Here is a 22297-nt window from a genome sequence, read left to right on the forward strand (position 1 = left end):
TTCATAAATCACCTTTCTCTCACATTATTTTTATGACAGTTAATGACCTTTTACTTCTACAGCTTAGTGTAGTGTAAGACACAATATCATCAGCACAACTAGTCTCCATGTTTTTGATTGATTGAAATGAAATATTAACATCATTGTGAAATTCAAAATATAATTTATTTCCCAAAAATAAAAACTGAAAAATTAAAATAACTTGCAGTCTGGTGAAGGAAATCCTAAATAGTCCTAAATGCTTTATCACATGTCCAGAAATATCGAGTAATCTAAATAAATTCCTGGTATTCTTAATTAAGTTCACACTGTTGATGCAATGTGCCAATAGTTTTGTTGTTGTTGTTATAGGGTTTAATGCCATTTTTCAGCACAACATAGGCTATATACAGCTGCCATTATAAACGGTGGATGAAGAACCCTGGAAAGAACCACGAACCCATGAGAATTTACTGGCAAGCTTTCTCTTGTACCCACATTAGCCGAGTCCAAGACTTGAACCCATGCAGACAGAGGTGAGATGGCAGTGATCCCTAATGGTGAGCGCTTCAGACCGCATGGCCATGCCAGTACTCTTGATGTATCACAATGATGTAATCTTAAATATCTCTAGATGAATTCATAGTAATTCCAATACAGTTACTAAATCTGAGTACTTTGTAATTCTAATGAATAATTAAAATAAATAAATCCCCTCAAATGAACACTTCTGTATTAATCCTCTGAGACTGATGATTATGCTAGGAATAGGTAATTTTCAGTATATCATTTCTTATATCGAAAACTAAGACACAGTTTCAAAACCAGAAAGAGGATTGAATATTCATCCTAAAACAATCCCAACTCGTAAACAAAGTCAAGTATTTTAACAGGCAGCTAGTCAGGAACTAGGTCAGCCTGTTTTTTTTCTTCTTCTAGAAAACCCATGACCTGAACTCGTATCATCAACATGTTTATGTAAATAAAAGTATGTCTCACTATCTTGAAATTATGCAATTTGTTTACAAGAATTACCTCATCTTAAAGTAAAAATCCATGATCATAGAGGAAATTAGAATTTAAGAGGAAAAATATTTAAAATGTTATTAACTAAATGACCCTAACAATCTACAATCCTGAAACATAATGTAGAATATAGATATACATAACACCTCCCCTTATAAAGAAAAAAGTAGGATGTATACAGTATAATTTTCTTTTATATATTAGTTAAACATACATACAACTAAAATTGCATAGAAATATATTTGTATGAATAGTACATCATATATATACAAAAAAGCAATATAGTACTTCTAAACAACAGAAAGTGCATCTACAATCAAATTTTCTTTTCTCTTGATGTGCCTAACATCAGTGTTGTATTTCTGCAACATCAAACTCTATCTAAATAATGTTTGATTTTTATTTTTCATTTTCTTAATAACAGTAAGAGAGTTGTGATCACCGAAGACAACAATAAAAAAGGAGCCTTACTAATATGCACATCAAAGTATGATAAAGCCAATATTAAAGCCAAACGCTCTTTCATGATCAAGGAATAATTTCTGTTTTTTGCTTAATTTGTTTTAGAAAACTAGCACACTGGATGATGCACACCATTGTTGTCTTCCTGTATCAATAATCCACCAGCAACCTCTGCATCACTTGCATCAACAGACAAGTTATATATTAATTAAAATCTGAAGCTGAAAAAGCTGGTGCACAGATAAGTATGCTCTTTAATACGTCAAAATCCTTCTGACATTTGTCAGATAAATGAAACTTGGTTTCCTTACTTAACAAATTAGTCAGGGGCTAAGCAGATATGAAACAATTGGAGCAAAATTTCAGATAATATCGAGCCATACCCAAAACTTGCATCAGTGTGGTTCTTACTGATATGCACTTGGAATTCGGAGATAACCTTAACCTTATTACTAGGTTTAACTTAACCATGTACCTCAACATGTCCTAAAAATGTAACTCAGTCATGGCGAAAGTCGCTATCTAAATTGTCAGAGTTGCAAAACTGAGTCGATCAACGAACTCCCGAATGGTTTCCAGGTGATCAATCCAGATGTTATTGTAGCTTATGATGTCATCAATGTAAACACAACAATCATGTATGCCAGATGCTGTCATATTCATTAAACATTGGAAAGTACAAGGCAAACATTTCATCCTGAATGGCACCATTGATAAAGTCCATCTAGAATTTGGAATGTCTATATTTCCTTTGCTCTTTCTGTGAGCTGAAGTTGCCATAATCCTTTTAAAAGGTCAAATGTGGTGACTAATTTTGCAATTCCAATTTTGTCAGTGCAGTCATCAATTGTTGGTGCTGGAAATAAATCTGTTGTCGTGATACTATACACTGTTCTGTAATCAGTATACATATGGAACATATCTGGTTTCAGTACAAAAATATATGGACTCCAGTTACTTTTACTTGCTTCTTTGAAATCATTTGCCAGCAAATAGTATGTTTTTTTCCTTCAAACATTCCTGTTTGAGAGGATCCATCCTGTAAGGATGTTTTTCACAAGTATAGAATCTACAATTGCAATGTCAAAGTAGATTTTTAAGTTTGTTTTGGAATAAGTGCTCATATTCACTTAAAAGCTAATTTAATTCATTTTCTTTTGTAGCAGCAGATGTGAATGTTTCTGGCTCAGTTTGTCAAGTATTTCCAATTATGTGGACTGGTTAAACACAAACCAGAAAATTAGGCATCATTTAATGCATTCTTTCAATATATCAACAAAGTAGTTTTCATAAAATATATATTTATACTTTTTATCTTATCATGCTGACAAGCCATTTCACTAACAACCTGTTCAAAACCTTTGACCTTTGAGACAATATCTGAGTGTGTGTGTGTGTGTGATTTGGATTTTTAACATAGCTTTAACAATTTTTCAGTCATATTGCTACGATGTCTGCAGTGTGGCAGTTTATAGTAATGTCTTGGACTGGGGCATCATGCTGCAGACATGTAGCATGATGTCCCACCCAGTCACATTATCCTGAAACCAGGTTGACCAATCCTAACACTAACCTCTTAATGCTGAGTGCCAAGCGAGGAAGCTGTTAGTGCCATTTTTGTAAGTCTTTGGTATGACTTGTCCATGGATCGAACACATGACCTCCCGCATCTGAGGCAGATGCTCTAACCACTAGGCCACCGGAGCAGTCAGACAATATCTGAGTGCTCACTATAACTTGTTTATTGCACTGCAGCTAAACACAATACTTGGTCAAAATGTATTCGTGTAAATACGTGTCCCTATGCTCATAAGCTCACTGAACAACAAAATGCCAGTCCGGCACTAGGTAGCCAAGTGGTCACTTGCCATTACTAATTAGTGCCATCTCACCTCTGTCTGCATTGAGTCTTGGGCTTGGACTATGTTGGTTTGTGAGAAAGCTGCCAGTAGCTTCCCATTGGTTGGTGGTTCTTACAATAGTTTACTAGATTCTTCCTCCACTAACTATATACACAATTTATTAATCCGACTTCAATTATCCTTGGCCTTATTGTTCCAACAATCTGATATCGAGTGAATTACTTTCATAAACCCTGACTTTACAATGATGAATAGCTGACATGAGTACTTGAAATAATGGTCAATTAGTGGTATGGTTGCCTATCAACTGTTTGCTAAAGTTACATGTGGCAAAGATGCCAAAATGTTAATCAGTGAATTCTGTCTTTAGGTAAAGTGATTTTTAGTGCAATGGTCTTTGACGGTTAAATAGGAACAGTTTATTCATAGTGCAAAAATCAGTGCTGCCACTCATTTTGATTAGAAAAAATCAATGATATTGCTATTGTTTATGTCAAATATGACCATCCATTCAGGAGAAGTAGCCATTTACAGATTTTCAATATGGCCATCAAGTCAGCCATTTCTGAAGTTGAACCAGCATCATATTAATATAGCAGGAACTAAGTTTTACAAGAAAGTAGCATTTTTCTTTTAAAACATATGTATAGTATGATCAAAAGTTGCTGTAGTGAGATTTTTCAAAATGGCCACTGTAGCAGCTATTTTGGAAAGTCACAACACCATCATTTTGATTCAAAACCAGCTTCATGCATTAAGAAGTTTTTACCATAAGTCACATGATGATAGGATTGCCTCCAAGAGGAGGAGTAGTGATAACAAGACTTGCAAGATTGCTGCCATGTTTGATAGCTGATCAGCAACATTCTTTAAGAAATCTTTTAGTGAAAACCCAATGTCAACCTGACCATCCATTCATGAGAAGCAATAACAAAAACTCATAGATGCTGGCCATATTTGATTTTAAATTGACACCATTTTCAGTCTGACCAACTAAACATCATAAGATGTATTTAAGTGACAAAAGTGTTTTAGTTAAAACCGAATGCTACTCTGAATATTGTTCAGGGAACAAAGTTAAAACATGATTTTCATGGTGGCCCATGTGGTACTCTTTTTCATGCTGAACCAACCAGACATTATATGACAGGACAGTCCATTTTGGAACAAATGGCCAATATTGCAGCTGTTGTGGTGTTCATCTGGTTCCATTTTTATAGGACCAGCTAGACCAGGGGTCTGAAACTCAAATAACCACATGAGAGCTAGTACACAGACCCAAGGACTCCATTACTGAGACTGTTCCATACAGCGAAAGCAGCTCAAATAAATGGTTGCCAGTTGAAATGTTGGAAGGATGTAAGAATCAAAGTTTTATCAAAAATGGTCAACTGTGAAGAAAAAAATTGCATTATCAATTATTTTTACAAATTATGGGTGTTGTTGCAGGCCACAGGAAATAACTCCATGGGCTGCAATAGACTCCACGGTGAATATCAGGGTAAAGTTTCATAGAAATTCTCTCATTAGTTAAGAAGTATGAATAAAACCCTGTTCTAATCAAAATATTCACCAATGCTATATATGCAGATGTGTGGACAATGCATGACTGGCTATCACATTAACTCATCTGGCTTATGCCCAGAAGAGCTAAATATTGTAGCACAGATGACATAAGAAAACCCTATAAATTTATTTGATACGAAGCAATTTTAGAAACCAAGACTTCTGATTTATATTTGAATGTAATCATCACAAATCATTCAAAATGTTTGAACTACACTTACTGTAAAAACTGTGTGGACTAATATTCACATGAATTTGAGAATGGAAAAAAATACAATAAGTATTACCTTTCTGTTGCAGTTCGTTTAGTCTTTGAAAATAATTTAGCTTTATCTCATCTTAATTTATGTATCTAGTAAGCACTTTGAATTATCTGAATGTTTATATAACAAACTGACTGTTTGATGAATATTTTTTTAAGTAGAACCGAGAATATATGTGGCTATTTTAAATTAGTTATTATGTAAAGAATGTAAATTGCAATATTAAACATTATGATATGCTTTAGAAAAAGTCCCTTTAGCTAAATATTGCTGCAACAGGTCAATATCTAGCCCCCATTCAATGAACGTAAAAATGGGACCTCATTCATGTGGTCTCAAGTCCAATCGTTTTCAACACTCAGTTAATAACCTCTATCTATTCAGTAAAATGTAATATTCAGACATATTTACATCTCAACGGATACAAAGAGCATAATATTTGCTGATAGAAAGTTATTCATTGGGAAACTCTGTAGTTAATAATTTTAAGTCTTTATTGTGTTTCATTTTTAAGAGATATCACTTTATTTATCTCATCTTAATTTCTGTATCTAGTAAGCACCTTGAAATTCTCTCATTAGTTTAGAAGAATCATGAACAAAATCCTGTTCTAATCGAAAAAGCACCAAGGAAATAATACCTTAGCTGCCATTGCATATACATGTACATTCTTTACCAAATACATGTAATGTCATATGCACACCACATAATCATTAACATGATAGCATTAATTATGTGACTTGACTGAGATGACTTATTCTTTGCCAAAACATGAGCAAGTTTCCATTTTTGCAGCAATAATTCACTAGAGAACTTTCTTTCACTTTATTTCATGTGCAAATAATTCCATAAAGGTATCATAACACTTGACATCATTCAATTTTGATTAGCATCTTTTTAAATGTGACTGAGTTCTCTGCCATTTTCCTGCATATTACTTGCTCCAAGAATATCTGAGACAGAATTTGATTCCAAAATCCAGGAAGAGTTCCAAATTAGTCCATACTTGTTAAACTTATGCATGACTGCAGAAAAAATTTACCAATCTGTATTATATCAGAACACCTGATTATCTAAACATTCTACTTCTACTTTTCAAAAATGATAGGTCCCCTGGGGTTGTCAAAGGACAATCTGGAGAAGATTTATTTCCTATTGTCAATATGACACTGAACTGTAACACTTTATATTTTATTATAAACTGCCATAGATAATCAAATATAGACAAAAACAACATTTTCATATGTTAAACTTATGCACAATTTATTGCAAATTGGCTCCAACATTGTTACATTATGCACATATATGAAGATACAAGTTTAGAAACTTAAAACCATCCTTTATAACATTTAGCTTTCATTTCTGAAATATAAAATATCTAGGAAAAAAATAAAAACCAAACAACATGTATAATAATTTGAACTATATATCCTGATCAATTAAAAAAGACAACACAGTTAAAACAAGCAATTTCTTTTAAGAAAATTAAAAATTGTACATAATTTATGCTAAAAGTTAGAAAAAAACATAGATTAGCTATAATCTCTTTGAGTCACAGAGTATAGAATATCTACTTGAAAACACGAAAATCTAGTGACCAAAATTTACTGACTGGGGGTGGGGACAGGGAGAAAGGAGGGGAGAGGGTGCCGAGTCCAGCACTATTTGGCTTGCTGCCAGAGTTACAAATTAAAAATATATGGCTCCACAATCATCAGGGAAATGTCTTAAAACACATAAGAGGTGAAACATCTCTGACATCAGCTGTATTTTATCATAGGCATGAAAACCAAATTCTAAGACAAATTAAACACATATACATTAATATTTAATTCTACCTAAGTAAGTGGTGACTTCCTGCAACTGGATTCCATTCCATAGAGCATAGTGTTATATTTTAAACTGATTTGCAGAATAAATATACAACATTGTGTTTAAGAACATTTAAATATTCCTTAATATGACACACATAATAAAGAAAACATCACTCACAACTGGTTACTGATGAAAGAAATTAACCATATAAGCATTTACCCTCTATCATTCTTTGATATTTGACATTTCATTGACAACAATTCTGTTTTTGATATATTGAAAATTAACTGGACTGATGATCATATGATAAGATCTTTTAGAAGCAAAGTTCAATATGTAAATCTCTTAAAATTCAAAGTGGTTTTTAAATAATTCCATATGTCACAATAATTATCTAATATATATATATATATATATATATATATATATATATATATATAAACACAACAGAGATAATTTAAACAAATTATACTTTTCCAGGTGTACCTTACACAACAATACAAGAGTTATTTACACAAATCGTTCTACCTCATCAAATTTGCTAATATCTATTAATGCAGATTCTGCCAAAAATGTTGGTGCACCAACTGGAATAATTTTTTCTTTTATCATCATTTCATTCCGTACATCTGTGAGTGCATATCCCAAAAGATTAAGACCCAGCCAGGTTTCTTTTTTCTGGGCCTTTGGGTCACTAGCAGCCCGTCCTATCCCCCATATTCTGTCATAGGGGCTAGCTTCAACAAGGATCTTGGGATACGTACTGAACAAATGATTCTTTATGTTTTCATTCTGGGAAAACTGAAATTAAAGATAGTATACACATCAATTATAGCAAATTATCTTTTAATATACACATGGTATGGTGCAGATCATGTCATCTCATAATAATGTAACCTGCTGAACAGGTTATATTGTTATAACTTGAATATGGACCACATATTTATGAAACAATGGAATTAACTCTGCATTACAGGAACACCATTAATACTGGCAGCCATGTATAGCCTATCGTGTGCTGAAAAATGGCATTAAACCCTACTACAACAACAACAAAGCATTACAGGAAAGATAACCTGCTCAACAGAAACACCTCTCGAGCAAAACTATGGATCATATATATATATATATATATATATATATATATATATATATATATATATATATATATATATATATATGTATATAGACATATAGATAGAAGAATTTGTCAAACAGAGAGATTAGCTCAGGATAACAGAGATACAGAGATGATAATCCTGATTCACAGCAATGTAATGTGGCATGATCCTGAAGATAACATGTGAGTGTTCACTGAAGGATCACTCTGGCTGAAACAAATGTAATACACACATTTAACAAGATTTCAGCATGTTACACTATATGCTTATCCCCATGTTTAATAGTTCTTTATATGTGTGCTAGTAAGACATGGTCGATGCAATAACCATTGTGACCTTTTAAAAAAAAAGCAAAGGGACCTTGAACTCAGACCACATTTACTCCAAACAACCTATCGTCTTTCCTACTAAAATTGTACACAATACATAAAATCTGGCAAAAAGAACATGGATGGAAACTGAAGTGATCTTCATCTTCAGCTGTTTGACAGCCCCCCCCCCTCCAAATCAATAAGTTTCTGCCTTCCTCTAATTGTGAACCATCAATAAAGTTTAGTCTAAGTGTGAGATCTAGGGGCAAAGTTACACTGCACAGAGGTCATTTTTCATCTTTCAGTCATAATGATCTTGACCCTTAACAATTTGACCTCCAAATAAGAGGTTTCTTCCTAATCCCAACTACAAACCATCCACAAAAGCTGAAGACAGATTATATAAAACTAAAGTTATTGTGCACAAATGAAACAAATCACAAACAGAGATATGCACAGAACAAGCCGTACATCTGCTACTTTGTAACAAGTCAATCTGATTACCAATCTTGTCTTCTACCACCTGCCTTGTACACATTCTGACCCCATAAATGTATCACTTATTTTCAGATGATTTATCTATCCTTAGATAGCACATTGTGTTTTTAAAATTCCAGTATTGATTAATAAAGCAATTTATGTCAACAAATGTTTATATTCATTAATATTTGTGAAATCAAAAACTTCTGTGACATACTGGCCCATAATGATCCTGGATTGTACACAGCGAGTAACATAAGTACACAGGCATGGAAGGAGAATTGTACCACAAAAATGATGAAGAATCAACCATATAAATGAAATATGAATGGGGCACAAATTAAAAATCAAAGGTAGGGACAATGTGCAGAATTGGGGCTTGCACCAAGTCCTTTTGTATCATGCAAAATGGAAAACTGGTACCAAATATGCACAGCAAATGTTTAATCCAAAAAGTATGTTTGGTCACAATAAAATAATAATTTTCTATCAATACATAAAAGCCCTGTCTGAGAAGGCGACCATTTTTTTATGTGAATTAATATGTGATGCAATTTGATTAAATTTTTTATATTTACCTTATGGAAGTTAGCTGTCTTTACTATTTCCACACAGACCTTTTTCCACTTATGAGGATTGAAATTTCTTGCTTGTCTACCAAGTTTCTGTTGTTTTCTAGGATTTCTCTCTTTCAGAATTTTTTCTGCAGTTTCAAAATCTTGAAAAATTACTGCAAATAATGCAAAAGTTTAATAATTTTCAAGGGCACAGAATATGTGTCATCAAACTTTCGAAAACAATGTAACAAAAATAATAAAATCTTTAATATACAAATCTGTTCAAAATCAACATTCACACAGCATTATTTCTGATAATAACTTAGAAACTGATCAACAAGTACTTGAAAAGTTCCCAATGATATCCCTAATACTTTTTATAGCATTATGGTATGAAGATGTTAGCATCATAAAATGTTTTAAAAATTAAAATTTTACATTGTTATAATGAAAAATTAAAATAAATGAAATATAATAAAGATATCATGCATTCCTTTCTTTATTTCCTTAAGTTAAAACATGATTGGATTTCAACAATGACTAGTTAGTGTTTGAAATATATATATATATATATATATATATATATATATATATATATATATATATATAACAGAGTTGATTTCATCATCACTGGTCAATCATCAATGTCAGTGCAAAGACAAAATCAGCATCAAAGGTCACACAGCAGCAGTCTGGCCAAGCCAGGTACAAAAGACTGGCTGAATGGAAAGTAACTACCCAAAAAGGGTTACAAACATGTCATTTGAGTGGCAAGGCTTTGAATTAGGCTACTGGATGTTTATTTAACAGATTAATTTTTAATGGTTAGCAAAAAAATTGAATGTATATTGGCATAGCTGATCAGTGGGCTCTAAAGCATTGTGGGTAGAAATGATGGAACATTCGGACTACTATGGTAAAAGGCCCTCAAGAGAACACCTAAACAAAATCTTTCCAATTTTGAGCTGTGAAATTCTTGAAAAACCAGGTCTTCTCGTGCACAAATATGATATGATTCATACCTGCAAGTAGTATGCCATACATCCACAAATACTAACAACAGATAAAAATGGCAAATATTCTGATCACTGGCAAAATTTTAAATCCCTTACACACATAATGTATTGCCACTGTTTACTCTCTGAAGGATAACAGGCTGTGATACACTGGTCATACTATACTTGCAATTTTCCAACTATATCAATCCCATGTTAAGTCCAAGCTTGATGATAAGCACCCCCACCCCCTAAACCACAACCACAACTACTCTGGTTTAAAACTATTTTGGCTAATATTTACTAAAGAAATATGTTTCTAATAAGAGTATCCCTTAGTTTTCAATAAATGAATTAAAAATTGTCCCCTTAGTCTTATGGACTAATATTGTATATTTAAATCCAGCTAACATCATCACTAAAACTTCACACTTCAGATAATCTGGAATGAGTCTAATTACAAAAACAACAAATATTTATCAATTTAAGAATAAAATATGTCCCATTAAAATACATATATAAAAAGCAATGACTCCTACTCTTCCTTGGGACACACCTGCTTTCTGATACATCATGAACTGCTCTGCTGTGACAAACTGATTTTCTCCTACGACAAAATTTATTTGATACAACTGACTAAATGGACTCTTCTTTAACCAGAAAAATTCAAAATCTAGATGTTCAACTGTCTTGTCATCCTCTTCATCTGAATAAGTGGCATCATATGAATTTGTTCTATCATTTCCAGACTTTACTCTACCAGGCTTCTCGTTTTTTCCATGTCCAACAGTTCCAGAATTCCTACCTCTCCCATGCCTACCCCTGTGGCCCTGGAATATGTATTTGAAAAATAAACAATGAATGTCACCGGAGTGAGATACCAGAATAATCACTCCATCAATCAAGAATCAAATATTATAAAGTGTTTTGGAGTTAATTACTATATTCCCTGCCTGCTTTTATGAAATGCCTTCCAAATTGGATCTCTAGACTAACCAGAAGATGTCCTCAGTTACAGAAACGTTAAAGGCTCAGAGTCAATAATGAATGAGGACAATTTGTATTGCAGTGACTTTAAAATTGCAAAACAAACAATTTAATATATCTATCTGAGACTGTTTGTGTGTATTTGATTGTGTATTTGGACCCATATATAACTTCCTATACACAAACTACAGGTACAACTGAAACTTGAATTCTACTGCTTAGAGAAAAGCACACAATCCTTATGAACAGGTGAGCCCCCAAAAAGTAGATCAATCTAACCCAGTAACTAGATGCATGTCCTGATATGGTTTGCTCTGAATTAGGTCCTCTATTTTCCTCTTTCCCTCCACTTCTTTCTTCATTAGTCATGACTTGATCTGAAAGATTGTACTTCTAACATTAAACAACTATATATATATATATATATATATATATATATATATATATATATATATATATATATATATATATATATATTCAATGCTAAAGGCATTAAGCCCCATCAAGTTTTAAATAGTTATTATCATTTTGATAAATTCCACTCCTAAAGTGGAAAAAATAGAAAACGAGAAAGTAAACAAAGGTCATACATTGTTAACATTGTTGGTACTGTACAAAGTATCAAAACACTAGTTGGCACAAGAAATATAGGTCACACTGAACCAGTATCATCCATCTGAGTTTGTCACTGTACAGAATATAGTGCTAAAGCAGCTTGTTACTGAATTTCAATAGCCTGTTGCATTTATAATCAATTTTATCTGATTTGTAGATGAGAAAGTTGGTAGTGGAGAGGTGGTTAAACTAATTTTAATAGTGCAATACTTAGTTATTGTGTAGCTGACCTTGTCCATATAATGAGAATTCATCCTCCCATAGGGTGATTTTCTGGAAAATTCCATTATCCTGCCCTATGACCCAATGTATGCTCAGGAGTAATTATTGTTTTTACACGAGTCTGACTATAGTAGTAGATAAGTATTGCATCATTAAAATTAGTTTATCCCTTCCCTAGAGAAAACTACATTTTAATATCAGCTATGCAGTTACCTGTTGCTATTACTTAGCTGAATTAACCAGGTTTGTGGGAGGCTGATGAACCATAACAAATGGTAAAGAAAACTAGGAAATACTCACCTTTACAGTAACTACTGTCAGCTGGCATTCTCTTGGATTCACTTTTTGCCATGAGTATCAACCCTAGCGAAAATATGCCTTCAATCTGGTGTGCCAAGAAATGAGGGTAAGAGAAGAAGGAAGTGTTCAATAAAAAAATGGAACTTTTATCACATCCTCCAATTATGAGTGAGTTATACAGGCCATGAGGTAGCAATATATATGCACATATTGGACAGTGATGTGCATGAATTAAAGGTCTCTCTTGATAATGGCCTGATATGCTCTCTTGATAGTAGTTGCAATCCACTTCAAAATAATAGAAGCTGAAATATTAGCAGAACTCTTATAAGAGAGGAAACGGCACTTCCTATCATTTTTTGTCCCATTAGATGCTCTCAAACAGAAACTTAAATCCCTAACAGAGCACAAAAGTATATTACAAAGCACAGATATTGCTGATGTTGTCAATCGGTCTACGGAATGGACATTCCAATGAAAGCTGGGGCTTTTTTAGCTAAAAGGCCTGGATGGCAAAGAAGAGAAACAGACTCATAGTTGGTACTAAATGCAGAGAGTCTTGTCCTATAGACAGGGCATAAAACTTGCTCCTATGACTGATAGTGCCAAGGAAAACTGTTTCATAGGTAAGGTTCTTGAAAGAAATTTTACCCAAATGTTCAAAGAGGGGTTTTATTAAAAACCACAAGGCACAACAGATTGCATATAGGCATTGAAAATGAGACACTCGTCTCTGAAGCTCAAAATACCTGATTAGTTTGGCAATATCTGAATCTGAACAGATGGCTGGAAGTTTTGAAAATCTGAGCGTAAAGGAAAAGGATGCCCTATAGATTTTGATGTCTACCATCAAGTATTTTTCCCTTCATAATGTAAGAGAAGATCAGCCACTGCATTCACAGAGGGACAGCTAGGATTAATACATTTCCTATTGCACCAATCACAAAAGATTCCCCAATTATAGACCTTGGATGTAGAGGGTCTCCTGATTTGAACAATACATGCCACTTTGCCTGAAAACTTCTTCTGTAGGAGAGATCATTTGAGATAAACAAACATTAAGGTGGAGAAACTGTAGACTCCTGTGAAGGAGACATCTACTGTGGTTTGAAAAGAGGTATGTTCTCTAGGGTAATGTCCTGGTCTGTTCTACATTCAGTGAACCACTATTGTTGAGGACAAAGAGGTCTATCAAAATGAGTTGAGTAGTGGAGGCCCTTAATTTGCTAAGTACTTGTGGGACCTGATAGGTGGGAAGGCTTAAATGAACAGACACTTCAGAATAAAAGCATACACTACTCAGGCTCTCTAGTAGGAACTGAGGAAAAAGTAAACGTGGAGCTTTTTGCTTATCATTGTGACAAACAAATCCACCAGTGGTGTCCCAAAAGTCTGAACAGGAAGTCTTCTAAGAATTGGTGCAGAAATCATTCCATGAGAACAATCTTCCCCTTTGTTGACAGATAATAATGGGATCTGGGAGCATGCACTGCGACTCCAGCTAGACACTGGTCCTGATTTGGCCACCAAATCAGATGATTATAAGTGAAAATCCTGAGATAGAGAAATCTGAACCGAGGAGAAACTGGAGAGGGCACAAATGCAAAAGTTTTAGGATGTGGAAGCTATGATATAAAGGAAAGTGTGATATTGGAATATTTTTCTATTCAAACAAATGCAGGGTTATTGCCTGTGATGAGAAAAGATTGTGATGTGGAAGTACATATTCTGAAGGTCAAAGTAGACCACTTAGTCACTGAGCCTTACGGCATTCCTGGCTGAAGCTGTGGTCTCTATCTTGTAAGGTATCTCCTGCACAAATCTGTTTAGAGTGACAAGATTGATAATAAGTAAGACAATGGAAATGTCCAAAGCAGCATCCCTGTGGAGATGGAGAACATCCGCTAATAAGGTCATCGCCAAAGACTAGACATGTTGAGATGTCTTGGCCATTGCATCTAGTAAGTGCTTAAAGGCAACTGTTGACAGTGTCTGAAATAAGACTGGCATGTGAAGCTATGGTCACCAGTACCCTAGCTGTTGACTCTAAGGCCTCCAATGTCTAGATAGGGATGAAGGCACAGTCATATAAACAAAGCATCAAGAGTGGGAGGTATAAGGGGCCAGGCAGGAGAGTAAACATTATAGCTGGAAGGAGATATAAAAGTCTTAATGTAGATGCAGGTGGGGGCAGACAGATTACTTGCCAACTCATGGACCTTACATCTAATGTAACCAAGATTATATACCACTCAACTTGACAAAGGTAACAATTACTAAATTTTCTGGAAATACTCTGTCGACTTAATGGGACATTTCATTCTGGAAGATTCTAAGGTTAGAATTATGACTGTATCCCAACTAAAACCGAAGTAATGTTAACCATAATAATGATCTTAATATTTAATCTATATTCATTGAAAAACATCAGCGATGTATTATGTTGTTTACAAAATAAATGTTGGTCAGGTATTAAATTAACTTGATTTTGGACATAAGTCAAGTACAAAATATCGATATACCTAACATATAATCATTAGAAAGAAAACCAGAAATTAAATATGCATAATAAATGAAATAAATTTCTACATCTGGGGATATAATGTGAATTTAATAATTGAAATTTGAAGTATTTTAAATATTGTTTATGAAGTAATCTCAATAACTGTTTTTCATTTTATTCAGATTGAATATTTGTATTCCTTTGATTTTAGGCAAAAACTACTAGGCAAGCATATCACCTAAGACGATCTCTGGGGTACAAAATAGAAAATGCATTGGCTGACTGTAAGGCAATGTTTGACAAAGGACTGATCAGTTCTAAGAAAATATGTTTGCCTTGGGAACAATAACGTAGCAGCAGTACTAGTATTTCCAGATGACCTTAGCATAGTACAGAAGAAATAAAAGAGAAAGTTAATGAGTTGCTCGGGGAAACTAAACAAAGAATATACAAATCAATGTCTGATTAGGTTCTCACATGTCAAGCTGTCTTTCTAAAGAGGGCTGTTTGAAAATCGGTATTTCTCAAAATTCACTATAAAGATGATATCAGAACTGATTTTAACAGGCCATTTTGAAATAAAATAATATTTCTGCATAGATTCGTTTTACTTCTTGCCACATGGTATAATCTGATGCATATATAGTCAGCATTGTTGTCTTTTCTGATCTATTCATTTACAATTAAAAATGCGACATTCAGCTACCTTACCACACAAGCCTTGCTCTTAACAATCAAGAAAACTGGTATTAAGCTGTCCATGACAATTTACTGCCTTACTAGTAACTGAAGAAGGTGATAAATCAGTAATTTCCTCAAGCAAATCTAAAGCATTTTCTTTTCTTCTCCTGCAGTAGGCTTACGCAAGATGGAAGAGCCAGTACGGCTTCAACATGCTGTGTTCCCAAAGGTAAAAAATATTTCTCAAAACTAATTACGCCTTTGTGCAACACTATCTCACACTATCTCACACTCAGCCTTACACTTTCTACTTAGCAGCCTACAAATCTTATTATGCAGCTTATTTGTCCTCTGTAGTTCATACCTGAAATTCGTCAAATATGTTCCAGAAGGAGAAAAAATCTGAACGATGCAAAGATTCAATTCATATAAACTGAGTAACAGTTGTTGAGACTACTTGACGAAAATTATTCAAATATTTTAAATGTAAACTAGAGTTTAAAAACTATACTGATTAAATCCAATTCCTATATAATTTAATGTTACAGTAACAATTTATAACGTCTTCTTATATACCACTTTTAGTGATGGCCAAGATTTTAAATTAAATTACTCAAAACAGTTTAAAAAAGGTTCTCGTTGGCAGTGTAAAGGTGAAAATTCAAATTATTAAATTTTAATCAAAAAAATACAAAATATTATTTCATTATTGTTACTAAATGAATTCTAAGAATGTTATGAATTTCTTAATTCCAAGCCAAGATTGTTAAGGATCATCAAGCTACCTAGCCAAAAGCCAGACAAGAGTGATCGCTTGTTGAATAGATGGACAGATGTCGTATCCTCTTCATATTATTGCTACTACTGAAGCACACTCTGTCAGGTTTTTAATATTAACTGCAGCGAGGCTGAGAGGATGTGCAATATTATGATCAGGTATATATTTTCGATTAAATATATATTGCTCCAAATAATAGGTTTCATCTTTAAGTCAATACTATGATCATAATACATTAAGAAAAGAGATGAGAGGAAGAGATTTATAACACCTTACCCCCAAACAAAGCTCAATCCCCCAATTCCCTCCCCGATAATCCATTTCTTTTTAGTTTCTATCGTCCATCTTTCCTGGGTTGTTTTTTTAGTGTACCTGAGTACTCATTTCTTCTGTAACCAGCAGCCCCAGGTCTATCTCCTTTCTCAGGCATATCTTCATCTCTGGAAGATTTTGGCTGGGTTTGATCATTCTCCTGAAATATAAATTTAGAGTAAAAATGAATGTCACATGGGTGAAACAGGAAACTGTTAACCTTTATCAATCAAGGAGACTTTGCCTTCTTTTTGAACCTACTGTATTCCCAGCATGCAAGAAATATCTCACCCTAATGTGGCTAACAAATTCTCATGGGAACTAGATGAACGAGGCTCTAAGAAGTAGATTGATCATAAAGACAATTTCGCAATTATGATAATAAACCTGAAATATTGTCACATTTCATGTTGAATGAATTTTGGCTAATTTATATTCTTTGATGAAAGTCATCAGTACATTTGAAGACATGAAACACTGTTACTTTTGATCGATGCTTTGGATTGAACATACTATATGTATGATATCTCCTAGCTTTCCTGTGAGTAGAAGAAATAGAAGAAAAGATAGAGACCACATCTCTCATTTTCTGATACTTGCAGTCATGGTGTGAACCTTCATGATGAAATTACTATATTTCTCCCTATAACGGATTCAGATATCAGGTATAACATTTCCTCTCAGTAACAAGCTGAGTTGATGCTGAACATTTCATCACGAATGAAAACTGCTGAAAACGTATCGGCAACGCGAATGTGTTTGCTTAACCAGGATAATCATATTGACAGGCAAGACTTACAAATCAAAATAATGATAGGTTAATGCATATGTATGAGAAAACATGAACAATTTTTTTTCTCGGATACTGCAAGACCTATTCAGAGAAAACGAGTTCATATTTTCCCATACAAATACAGTTAACCTTTTATTCTATACTCGATTTCTTATTCTACCTAAGGGAAATTATACAAATACACTACAGAAAACAAAGTAATTTAATTATGCTTTATTCCAAAATGATAAATACAAAACCGTAGATTCATCAATACAGAATAACACTATTAATGATCTCATTGCGCCACCCAGTGATCTTTGAACTTCATTGCACACTCCATGGCAGTTTAAAAAAGAATTGTCGTTTTGGTCTACTTAAAATTGAAATTTAGAGTCATATTGTGAATGAATGCGCGTTGATTTTGTTTCTATGTTGATCCAACTCAATTCTACTTTTTTAATTATGGTGGATATGATTATTGGGACATTTTATTGCAGTAAAGAGAATGGAACTCAAAATGGATTTCAGCTACAGTTTTGCTGTGTATCAAGTTTTGCAGGACATGTAGGTCGGATTTGAATGACTAAGAAAGAACATCTTGAGGAAATTTAAGATGCATAAATGTAAGGATATTTATTACCATTCTTATTACCAACTAAAGGAAATATGTTTTCGACATGTCACTTGCATCTCTATGTTGGAGGGACCCCAGCTATGACCTGTATGATACAGTGTGTGTCTTCTATCGCTAGCCTAACAATATATCAAAATAGTTACACAGGGAAAATCGCAAAGCGGCTGTTGTGCAACAGTCCATTAAGCCAGCGGAAAAAATACCAATTTGCCATCCTGGCTTATTGGCTCTGAGGCTCTTAGTTTCCTATAAAAACCTTCAGTTACATTTTTTCTCGAACCTAGTACTTTGACAGACTTGTAAAATGATGCGTCTCTTATGAACATGCGATAGCCCTTGGTCTCAATACGCTTTTCTTTGCTATATTATATAGACCATCGTGAGCACTGGTCATAGTTTAAACCATTCAGTTTGCGAAGAGAATATTCTCCTAAAAAGCTGTTTGAATGATCAGAAGAGTATTTTCAATTACTGCATCTCACGTTTGTTGTTGACATTGCGAATATCACATTCATTCGTTCGCTTGTTTGCAAGTTTCGTTTCTGACTCAGTGAATTCATCCACATGGTTAACTTGATCATCTGTACATTCAAACGGATGAAACAGCTTGTTTAGTTCATTCACAAACAAATATAATAAACCAAAATCTAAAGCATCTGCTACATGTATGTTCATGGATTGTTTACAGAGTAGTTCCTAATACACTAAACTATTTGAGGCACATGTTTCGTGAACGTGCGTGCAATATCAAGGTGTTCAGTGTCGTGGAATACTCCACAATTCTGACAAGGTAAAGTTAGTGGAGACAAAAATTAGCATATAATAAATTATTGTCCATGCATTTTCGAAACCATGGCTATACACGGCATTCAGTTTGGCATATAAAAATGGCTAAACAAAAATCATTAACACCGGCTTTAAAACTGAAACTTAAAGGTTGTAAAGCATGTACATCTTATTAAGAAATCCGAACGAAGCTGTCTTTTCTTTCATTTTAATACAAACATCTGGAATGTAATCTTAGATAAAATATCAGCCTTAAACACTTATCATGTTTCAGGACAAATACAGATCTATAACGGGAAATATAAAGGCACAACCCTTAGAAACAGCAATGATTATGACGATAACGATTCTTCAGACAAAAGAAATGTAAATTTCAAAAGGCAAATTTACACCACTAGTCTATTATATGTACTAAATGTCACAGCGCTATCATAACCAGTTCTGGAGCTTTGCCCCTGAACGAAAGTGCAGATAATGCATGGTGGATGACAATTAAATGGAGAAAACATTCAAATATTCAAATCAAAGAGCTGTGAATGATGTATCATATATAAAACTTAATAAATTTGAAAGTATTAACAATAATGAAAATAGAGGACTAAAAATACCTAAGCAAACAGCTACATAGTTATTAAATATACGAAATATTTTCCCTGGAAACAAAAGTGTAGATAACGGACGAATGGACGGACAAAAAACACAAATTTTAACCAGAACAATTGGAAATCACATGCAATGCATAGCACAGTTTTTCTTTTAAACGTCGTGCTTACTAAACAGTAATCTCCTCGAAACACTCAATACGCAGTTATACTTTGCTAAATTGTCACCCTTAAACCCAGCTTCCTGTGTCAACTGGTCATATCTTTAGTACCCACTGTGGTCCTACCAGTGCTAATCAGCACTCCATTTACTGCCTTTTATATCCTGGTAGTTTCTTTTTTAATGAAAACTGAGTTTTTATCTTGTATTGTCTTCATTACTGGATGCAAAATATTAGGATATCTATCTTAACAGCATTGGTTTCATTTACGTTTTCGGCATCAACAGAGTCATATTTCGTTGGCAATGGTGTCATCGTCATTTTTGGTTAGCTCTTGAGTTTGAAAAACATAACAAAAATATATTCCTCTGATTTTTCCAACTTGTCATCCTTTATAAAAATGTGAGATGTGTATACCTTAAGGTAGGTTTAAAAAACAACGATTTTCTTTATTTTAAAATCAGAATAATAGGGGTGATTTGGATTTGAGATTGTAAAGCAAGAGCTAGATATTTTATCTTCCTGAACATCAGTTGTCAATTATATAAAAAATACAAGGTTTAAAACCTTGAAATTGTTTATAGTTCAAAATTTCGTAAGTGTACCTTAGAAACAAGTCATTCCTACTCCATGAAAGTTCATTTCTGTATTTCATAAAGAGTTAAAGATAATGTACATTTTGCAATCTTATGTTACGTCTTTAGGCTCGAAAAAATAGTAACACAAGAAAAAGTGAAAACGGCAAGCTTTGAAAAATATAATTAATAACTTATTTCCCTGGAAAAATACTGTAAAAATTAAAAACAAAGTATGAGAACTTACAGTTTCCAGAATTAAATCCAAACATAATACAATAATAATCCACGAATAAAACTTTTGAAGTCCTAATATTGAAATGTTCTAATGATTCCATGTTCGAATCCCGACGAAGAATCCAAGATGGAAAGTGTTGAAACATGATAATTAATCCTCCGGTCTTGGAAATCCAAATAAAATTTTCAAGAAAGGTCCTTGTTCAAGAGCTATGTATGAATATAATAATATTTCCAGAAAAACGAATGAATCTTTTAGAGTCCAAATAATCTGAAGAAACTTAACGAATAACTCAAAAACTCAAAACTTCAAATGCTGCTCACAAAAGAAGAAAACAACTTGACATCAAGTTTTTAAAAGCCTGGAATTTGAAACCTCTCTCTCTCTCTCTCTCTCTCTAAACACCACTATTAATACTAAGTATTTCAGAATTTCAGAAATGCCTAATTGCGAAATAGAGGATGACGTGATCATGTTTACATGTAAAATCACATAGCTCCTGTATGTCCTTGACAAGAACCAATCATTTTACTCCTAGAAAAAGTTGTTTACTTGACCCTCAATCAAGGCCAGGAACTAAGTCAAAAATAGAAACAAGTGTTTCTATTATTCGGTTTTTAAGAAAAAAATCAGGTCAAGCTGACTTTTCTAGAAAATATCAAAATACTAGTAAACAAAATTACGTTACATTGACATGTAAAGAAAATAAAAAGACTCCAAAACCCACAAACAATCAAATCAAATCAAACACAACTTAAATCAAATATATGTAACAGCAACTTCAAATACATTTCCCCAGAATACTGAAACAATCATCAGCTGCCTGCTTCAGACAGCATATAAGCTTTCAGATGGTGATAAAACTAAATTCAATAAAAACTGGTGCTTCAAACACGACTGAGTGGAACGTTTTTGGAGGAAAGGATGCACGAAAGACAAAATGTTCCCTAGAATAACGACGTTTTTTTCACTTGATGATAGGGATAGATCAAAATAGACAGGAAGCAAAACATAGCCAACTATGTTCCTAACAACAGAAAGTCCTTGTAGAATATTTGCTAACAGTGAGAAATTAAAAAATCAGTATTTTAGTGGCGTTATTATCTCAGCATACCTCATTCTGGTAGTCTCTCAGTTCAATGTTACAAATGGTATATAATAATCATGCTAATTGTACTAGTACGATATATCTTCCTATGTTCACCTCAACTTGGTCAGTTAAAGCATCGTCATCATTCCCATAGTTACAAGCCAGCATTGTCCTGTCCACTGGTACTGAGGCTGGAAAGAACAGGATACAAATGTTAATAAATTCATTTACAGTCAATAATCACAATGAAAATGATCATGTCATCATTTTGCAGATATTGTTTGTACTGATACATTTTTATGTGGAACGAACATGTGTCTACAAGAACAATTGTAAGAAAACCATAGATTCTTAGATATTCATGCAGTAGAGTTCTGAATGTCCATCTCTGTATGTGTCTGTGTGCGTCTGTACGATACTTAATTAGATTATGTATTATAACATTTAAAGTGAATAAGAATATTTTTCCTTCACTCTAGTTCCTGAGCGGCAACGCTAGTCCCTAGCCGGTGGTGTCATGAAATATACACAAACACTGGTGCCCAGTACATGTTGACCCTGTGATTGGATACCGGGTGGTGACGGACACACAACTCTGATC

The 22297-nt window shown here is 33.6% G+C and overlaps 1 protein-coding gene across 1 annotated transcript in view; it reads right to left on the bottom strand.

Annotated features, from left to right (window-relative positions):
* Positions 1-143: 143 nt before the first annotated feature.
* The window catches only part of LOC149806359 (uncharacterized), a 105799-nt gene continuing 83645 nt past the window's right edge, over positions 144-22297 (bottom strand). Inside the window, exons 15-20 of the mRNA XM_089951279.1 lie at positions 21811-21887; positions 16896-16995; positions 11704-11801; positions 10994-11267; positions 9464-9615; positions 144-7774 (exon numbers count right to left, since the gene is read on the bottom strand). Coding sequence (XP_089807405.1) covers positions 7484-7774; positions 9464-9615; positions 10994-11267; positions 11704-11801; positions 16896-16995; positions 21811-21887 — 992 coding nt within the window. The 3' untranslated portion in view covers positions 144-7483. The remainder of the gene's footprint in view (positions 7775-9463; positions 9616-10993; positions 11268-11703; positions 11802-16895; positions 16996-21810; positions 21888-22297) is intronic.

The sequence above is a fragment of the Sinohyriopsis cumingii genome, chromosome 1, assembly GCF_028554795.1.
Source record: "Sinohyriopsis cumingii isolate HCF-2022 chromosome 1, ASM2855479v2, whole genome shotgun sequence".
NCBI lineage: Eukaryota > Metazoa > Mollusca > Bivalvia > Unionida > Unionidae > Sinohyriopsis > Sinohyriopsis cumingii.